Source organism: Kryptolebias marmoratus, linkage group LG6, assembly GCF_001649575.2.
Source record: "Kryptolebias marmoratus isolate JLee-2015 linkage group LG6, ASM164957v2, whole genome shotgun sequence".
NCBI classification, from domain to species: Eukaryota; Metazoa; Chordata; class Actinopteri; order Cyprinodontiformes; family Rivulidae; genus Kryptolebias; species Kryptolebias marmoratus.
This window is the reverse complement of record NC_051435.1, coordinates 14,213,782-14,221,474: the sequence shown is the minus strand read 5'-3', so window position 1 is coordinate 14,221,474 and position 7,693 is coordinate 14,213,782. Positions and strand designations below refer to the sequence as shown.

Below are 7,693 nucleotides of genomic sequence, written 5' to 3'. Positions count from 1 at the left end.
CTTTCATCCAGTCCTCCCACAGACCCACTTGCAGCTCCTTACAGCCTCCATATCAACCTCTTCCATAAATATCTGCTGTAAAGGATAAATATGCAGGACTTTCTGCAGGTTGAGCAGTAAGCTGGTTTTATGGCCAGCAGAGGGCGATAGTGTATTTGGACCAAGTAAGACTCTTGTAAAGCTTTCATTTGTGTTTATTTAAGAAAAGAGAGCAAAGCTGTTTTCATGGTGTACTGTACATGAAAAATAGTGCCACGTTATTGTTTTATAATAACAAAAAATGTTTTTGTTGTTGGCATTGCAAGAAATGATCTGACAGATAAAACTGTGATTAAAAAGATGCATATATTTTATCCGATGAAAAAACAAAAAACTTGTTGGGATTGGAGTCATTTCCATTGCTCTGCAAAAACACAGCTACAGAAAAAATGCACATTATTCTTAAAATAAACAGGAACATTGCAGGGCGGAAAAGTACTTTTTCAACATGTTAGCAAACACACATTTAATCAGACAGTCCATGGAAAGAGAAACATGTGTTCTTAAATCCACCAGAGGAGGAGATGTGGTTCTGTCCTTTAAGTCCTGGATGAATGTTAGTGACTCAGACTTCTTTAATATTGTAAGAACCAAAGTTTACAGCCAGGTGTGGAGAAACAGATCTTTGTGCGTCAGTTCTGTCAGAATGAAAATGTCCTTAAGATCAACAGCATTGACACTTGTTTGTGTCTGTTTTCAGAGTCAGGACATCTACAGGGTTTTTGTTTTAGGGAGAGGGGTCCTGGGTGTCAGAAGCACTGATAAGATCAACAGAGATTCCTTTGGGAATTTTTCCAGCTATCACAGCAATATAAATGTCGGTTTTCATTCGAGTTGGAAGTTAAAAGCACATAGTGACAAGGCTTAGAAGGTGAGGGGATCAAGCTATTCAGAGTAAAGTCAAATCCTGTGGTAGGACACGACAGTCAGTAGAGGGGAGACAATCTGCAGTAAAAAGAGCGTCACAGTTAGTGGCTTGTTGATCAATGAAATAGTCAGAATCTGAGCTTGTACTACAACCAAGAAGAACAGTGTGTGAAGCAGAGATGAAGAAAGGTAGTCTGGGACGCAAGAAGCTAAAGACAAGCTGATCTGATGCTGGCAGATGAAGCAGTGGATCTGTGATGATTGCGAGAAAGTACCAGCAGTCCGAAGCTGCCATTAAAGGTGGAAGTTGTGATGCATAGAAGATAACACAAGTAAAATGTGAGCAGTAAGACAGATGGAAAAGCAAAGACAAATGTGTGAAAGTTGACAGAAGTGATCTGACCTCTCTCTCTGGCTGAGACTGAGACTGGTTCTGGACCCGGTCCAGATTTGCTTTTCTGGTCTTATGTTTCCTGCAGAAATAAAACAGAGTCCAAAAACCTTTCTTTGTACTTTGCTGTTGCTCCTTTTTCATAATAAAGTCAGTAATGTTTTGTGAGTTCAAGTAACTTTTTCAAAATAAATAATTTGAGTAAATTCTTTTGCACAAACACAAAATATATTTATGTACTACAGCTTTCTATACCTAGTTTTAAAATTCATATTGTACAGAAGACACATTTAAAATAAGGCCTTTTTAGTAAACTTGATATATTAAACTAAAGAATGAAAGACAAATCTAATCCCTTAAATGAAGCATCACATGCACTGATACCAGAACACAATGTTTTATATTTAGTTATTTTTATCTTTTGTTAAACTAAAAGCAGTTAATGCATCCTCTGTTTGTGTAAGTTTGTAGTATGAGGATTAAATTTCCCCCTGCCGGCCCCAGGCATGAAGAAAAGTCAAAAAAGGAAATGATCTGTGTCGTGTGTCAGCTGAACACTTTGTCATTGTGTGTATTTATTCCTAAACCTGCAGTTTCTCAACCACAACTTGGCCCAAAAGACATCTAAGGGTCAAAGGGTAGAAAAAATAAATATAATTTGTTAAAAAAAAAAGAAAAAGTAGAGAATAAATGAGAATATGATTACGTTATTTATTTACAAAATTGCGTTGTTTTTTAAAAAATACTTCCCATTTTAAATACGTCTTTGGATTTATGGCATATCGCAGAAATTGCAAATCATTTCTATGTTTGACTTAATGGAAAATTAGATTTTCTTAATTGCTTTTTTTTACGTTACAAAGAAAAAACAAAAACTCACACTCAGTTCAATCAGTGCTAACAGCTTCAAGAGCTAAACTTCATGTCAAAATGACACGAAGGGTCAACGATTAAAAAACAGACAAATGTTTGGAATTAATGTAATTGTAAGTATATTTGTATGTTAGTAATTGTATACAGTCCTGTGTATCAGTACTGACAGGAGCTCTGCACCAGCAGAGAACAGAAACATTCATGTGTTCATTTTTGTAAATCTGAAGCTGAAGGTTTTACTCACATGTAGAAGCAGATAGTTGATGTGATCAAAACAAAAAGCAACACAATGGCGGGAGGTAGTGTAAACAAAAGGAGCTGTGAAGATCTGATGCCTGAAACTAAAACCAAGTATCAGTCAACATATCATATAATTTAAACTTTGATCTGTACTGTATGTGTTGGAGAAATGATCAGTCGTGTTTTTTGCTCTACATACCTGTTTGGTTCCCTGTTATTGTTAAATTCCATGTAATGATGTGAAGGCCCTGTGATTCAGTTATTTCACATCTATACAGTCCTGTATCATCATGTTGAACATTAAGAATACGTAGAGTGGTCAGTGTGTCACTGACTGTTATGAGTCTGCTGGGAGTAAAATTTGAAAAGGTTTTATTCAGCGAGATGGAATAAGAAAACAAAGATCTGCCATGTTTCCATTGGATCATTGCTAAATTTGTTTTGGATATGTTGTAAGTGAGCTGGACTGGTTCTCCTCTGGACACCAGCACCTCTCTGTACACAGGTATCAGATGCACTGACAATGAAGAAAACATATCAGTGTTAAAGACCATCCCCAGTTTAATAACTGGATAAACACGAGCATCACAAACAGAAATCTGTTCCATACCTGCACAGACACTCCCCATTTTCACCAGCTGGATGAAGAGCAGAGCTGCTTGCTTTGAGCCCAACATGATGACCCCCCCAGACAGCGAGAGACAGACTGGAACTTCACGATCAGCTTGAAGTGCTGCTGCAGAGGAGCTGCTGAGAACAGGAAGTAGTTGGTTGCTGGCAATGTAGAGGAAAGGTGAAATAAAACATTTTAGAGCAGAAATTTTTCTGTTTAATTTGTTTAAAAGGTCCTTTTTAAGTTTAAGTGTATTTATTTACATGTGTTTGATTCCATTTGTGACACAATTTCCTCCAGAACTCTCAACTATTTTCTTTCTTTTCTTATTACAAGAAAAACTAACAAAATCCATTTTTAATTTTCCTGTTTCTTCATAAATCTGCAGCACATATCCACACTTGGTCTGTTGTCCAAGAACTCAGAAATGACAGCATAACTGAACAACAATGCATTCATTTTCCTCTGCCTTCTCCCAAACCTCTTCCCACTCTGTGCTTCATTCCTTCTGTTTATTGTGTTTGCGTGCACAAGTGCTGTGACTTTTTATTCCTCCAAATGCTAGTTTAGTAAAGAAGCTCTTTGGAGCAGTCAGTAGGCACTCGTGGTCACATTTATCAGAGAGAGAGAGAGACGCTAACAAGCAGGAAAGAAGAGCAAAACATGAGACCTCTCAGAGTTATCTCTTTCTATTTATAGAAAAAAACTTAACTAACATTAATCTGCTGCTTTGATTGTAGCTAATATCCATCCTCCAGTGTTCTTGGATTTTTGCATTTAGGATTCTTTGGCAGGCAGAGGAACATTGTGCGTGTTATTCGATTAACTGAAACTGCAGGGCCTTCCCACACTGATGAGCCTACCAGAAAAAGCCTCAAGCCTCAAGCCTCAACCCTTAACCACACATTTTTTCACTTACAGGTACAAACAAACAGTCATGTTTCCATCACCTTCAAACCCCACAACAATGACTTAAACTCAGTTTGTTGCAGACTTATGTCAACGTTTACCCCAAATCATTAAGCATACATTTATTTTTGAGCAATATTCACACATTCATGCTGGCTCTGAATCACACACCTCCTTCTGCAGACTTCAGAGGAAGATATAAAACATAAACTGTGATTAAAAAGACTCCTAGAGTGAAAAAAAAACCCTGTCTGTGTGTGAAGGAGAGAGGGTTTACTGCAGCAAATCTCTGACCCTTACAGGCTCTGATGGATGTTTGTGAGTATTTGAAATGCCTANTTAGAAAGCCCGTAGCAGAACACAGAGAGAGACATCAGAGCACCTCTGTTCTCTGTTGGCAACGCTGCACAATTTGCTCGTACGTTTCCTCAATGCATAAATTTGAACCAGTAAAACCGTAGATTAATTGCTCGGAAAGGGAGACGTCTCTGCAAGGAAAGATTAAACAGTATAAATGTGTATTATGCTAAAAGTGCAGCATTTCTGTCTGTTTTCTGTGTCAGATTTTGCATTTTTAACACAAAAGTACACTGGTTTGACTGTGCAGCTGTGCACCTCTGGATGCTGCATTGGCTGAAACATCTATCTAGTTGTGCAGCAATCAATCAAGCTGCTCCCAGAAATAAATAAATTCCTTAATCATTTATGTTTTTTATTTGTTTTAAAATGCTAGAATAAATGAGATGAAACCCATCAGACACAACCTCTCTAATGTGTGTTTAGTTTGGGAACAACACAGATGCTGTTGCATTAATTATCATGTTGCTGTTTTTCACAAGCGTTTCATTTTACATGCAGCTCATTAGGTGTGAGAGAAATATGCTTCGAATGTCAAACCAGACAGCAGAGACATTGGTTTGAGCTTCCTGTCTGTAAGGACTGACACCAGTGGGTTTTCCTCTGAACCTTTAAGTTATGTACAGTTTGTTCTCCGAAGGCTGTGTTTGGTTTGTGATGCACAGGGCCAGTGTGGGCTGAAAACGTGTTAAAAGTTTCCACATCTTTACTGCAACTGAGTGAAGACATGTAGGCTGAAAGAAACACAAAACCACTTTGGATATATGTTCTGTTCTCCTTATCACCCACCTCCAAAGGTGGAGGCTAAAATTTGGTGAAGTAGTAGCTGAGAGTCATTCACAACACATATTCCACCACCTGATTGCTATGGCGGTTGTAATGAAAATAGGAGACAATGGTTTAAACTCATGAACTTTATTAAAGTAATTGTTGATTCCCTTTTCTTTACTAACAGTCTATTCTGCCTTATGCTGTCAAAGCAGCTCCACCTAGAGGCAAGAAGGTAAAACAGCAACAGAACATGAACATGTTCTCTTTCAGAGAGAGTAGTACTACTGTAATGCAAAATAAAGTGCCTGAAATTTATCTTTAGCCATGCAGTTGGCAGAGGTGCTGTTATTTGCAAACAAAGTCTTCTTAAAACACAAAACACTATCAAAATTTAAACTACAGTTATCCCAAAATGACAAGCCTTTTGTTAAGATCTTTTCCCTTTTTTCACCACAATCATTTCTTTAAACCAACTTATTTCATCACACAGGGTTTTTGTTTTTCTCTTTGCAGAACAGTTTGCTTTGGTGTCCAGTTTTGGCTGAGGGGTGGAGAGCCACTTCCTTTTCCCTACCAGAGCAGGCCCTAAATTTGTCTCTGAGCGAGAAAGAAACCATCCGCTACATTTTATGTTTGCCCTGCAGTACAGCAAAGAAATGTTTTGTTGTTTCCCCCCCAAAAAACTCAATGTTCTCTTTGTGAGAGTGTCAGCTTCAAATGCTTGTAGTTTATCGTAAATATCTGCAAACTTCAATTCTACACAGGGTTATAGCAATACAAACAAGGTTTTAACTGTTTGTATGAGCTAAGCTTTCCTATATTTGCTACCATACTTTTACGTAACTGTACTGTGATTTATATAATTCAGCAAATGATCAAAAATGAAAATAAAAAAAAAGAGAACAGGTTTCTTGCACTGATTTTGACATTTTTATTTGTCTAGTTTGTTTATTTTCTTCTAAGTTGTTCAGTTCTTTTCTGTACAGACTTATAAAAAGCTTCAGGGAGAGCTCAGGTCAACACACACACACACAAAAAAAACAAAAAAACAACCAAGAAAATTAAAAGAAACTTACCTAACTCTACATAAAAACAAAATATACAAACCTACAAAATGACCTACCTACCAGCACATAAACAGGGGAAAACTGAAGTGAAATAAAATGGCAGCTCTCCACTACAATGTCTGACCAAGTTTACATTATTCAAATCAAGAACAAAGAGGCATCTGAGCCTGTACAACAGGAGTGTATGACATCCAAGAGGCACTGAAGTGCAACTTCACAACCATTAAACAGTGCAGCACAGGTAATTAATTGGCTTGAGACCCAGGAAGCAGCACCCAATCTCAGGGGAGGAGGATTTACTTTTTTATGAAATCAACAATCTTAAGAAGACAACAGATTCTTCTTTTAACTTCACAATGAATTGTACATACTTAATTACTTACTTCCATCAATATTTAGTGTAAAGGATAAGAGTGCAGGGTTTTCTGCAGGTTGATCAGCCAGGGAGCACAGCTGCTGTAAGCTGGTTTTACAAATTCTCTGTTTAAGAGCACATTAACAGATATGAGTAACATAATGAGTGAATTTTATTTCTTATTTTAAGATTTATTTGTGTATTGGTCTGGTCTTTGTGAACATTCAGCACAAAGTTCAGCACAAAGAGATACCTTGAATTTGACTGGATATAATATGGTCTGCTAAGAGTTGAGCAACTAATAGAAAGCGACATTCCTGTCTGATACTAGACAGATCAAATGTAGTGCAAGTTCATTGAGCTGTTACCATGTCTATATGAAGTTCTTATGGATGAGGAAAAGTATCTTCCAAAAACAAATTTATTTAAGTATTTAAGTTATTTACGTTTATTTGGTGTAAAAGGCTTTAAAACAATCTAAAAACAACAAGAATCCTATATCTTCATATAGATGTCCAGCACCAGTCTTATATTATTAGTTATAAGTCTTTTGGCCATAAAACTTGATTGTACTTCGTCTATGATTAGTTTGAGCCTTGCAGATCCGTTACTTATTCACATGGTAATGCCACTAACAGTGCGATATACAATGACTTATATGGATATATATAAGTCATTGGCGATATACTTCATTACGTGCATACGTCACTACGCACAGTCGTACGTAAAGGTGTACGTCACTCGAAGCTGGTCCTCTCTCGCTGTGCATCTCAGTGCGTGTCTGTACCTGAGGAGGAAAACAAGAGGAGGAGGAAAATACTCTCTGCTGTGACTTGGCTCCCTTCGTCACAGTTTTATATGGAAACTTAAAACTTTTTTTACATAGTTCGCTTTTTTCCTGGCGCGATGCTTTACATGTTTTCACCAGACAGCGGTGACAAAGCCTGACTTTATTTCCCAGAGGAGCAGGGAGGATGGGCGCGCCCGTCTCAATGTTTGGAATACTGTTTTTCTTCATGTCCATACTGTGTAAATGGCTACTAAATGTTAAAATTCTCCTTCTTGTTCATTAGTCAAACAGTGACACCTAGCGGTTAATTTATGCTTTTATTTTGAAGAACTAGTTTTCTTCTTCGTGTGTTTTGTAATGTTCGGCACTTCCTGTTCTTGCTAAGCGTGATGAGTCAGCGTTAGATCCTGAAGAAAGCTAA

At 37.4% G+C, this 7,693-nt stretch overlaps 2 protein-coding genes across 3 annotated transcripts in view; one reads left to right on the top strand and one right to left on the bottom strand.

The window, feature by feature from the left end:
* Nucleotides 1-132: 132 nt before the first annotated feature.
* LOC108229547 lies at nt 133-3,192 on the bottom strand. Of its 2 annotated transcripts, none has more exons than XR_005233254.1 (4): nt 3,021-3,192; nt 2,610-2,927; nt 1,310-2,511; nt 133-984 (listed from the first exon to the last, which is right to left on the bottom strand). XR_005233254.1 is itself a non-coding variant. In XM_017405220.3 (4 exons), exons 1-4 carry the CDS (start codon nt 3,085-3,087, stop codon nt 940-942), a joined length of 690 nt encoding a protein of 229 aa, XP_017260709.1. In that variant the 5' UTR covers nt 3,088-3,191; the 3' UTR covers nt 134-939. The 2 variants fall into 2 exon arrangements, 1 of the variants encoding a protein (XP_017260709.1); XM_017405220.3 differs by having other exon boundaries at nt 134-984; nt 1,310-1,379; nt 2,415-2,511; nt 2,610-3,191.
* Nucleotides 3,193-7,240: 4,048 nt separating this feature from the next.
* Nucleotides 7,241-7,693, top strand: part of si:ch211-214p13.3 (nectin-1) — a 39,348-nt gene continuing 38,895 nt past the window's right edge. The window contains exon 1 of the mRNA XM_037976198.1: nt 7,241-7,504. Coding sequence (XP_037832126.1) covers nt 7,457-7,504 — 48 coding nt within the window. The 5' untranslated portion in view covers nt 7,241-7,456. The remainder of the gene's footprint in view (nt 7,505-7,693) is intronic.

Excerpts from the sequence above, each read along its gene's own strand:
- LOC108229547 (XM_017405220.3), bottom strand. The coding sequence starts at position 3,087 with ATGTTGGGCTCAAAGCAAGCAGCTCTGCTCTTCATCCAGCTGGTGAAA. Across the intron at positions 2,512-2,609 it reads AATAACAGGGAACCAAACAG|TTTCAGGCATCAGATCTTCA; the intron begins GTATGTAGAGCA and ends ACTTGGTTTTAG. Across the intron at positions 1,380-2,414 it reads TCAACTATCTGCTTCTACAT|GAAACATAAGACCAGAAAAG; the intron begins GTGAGTAAAACC and ends TTATTTCTGCAG.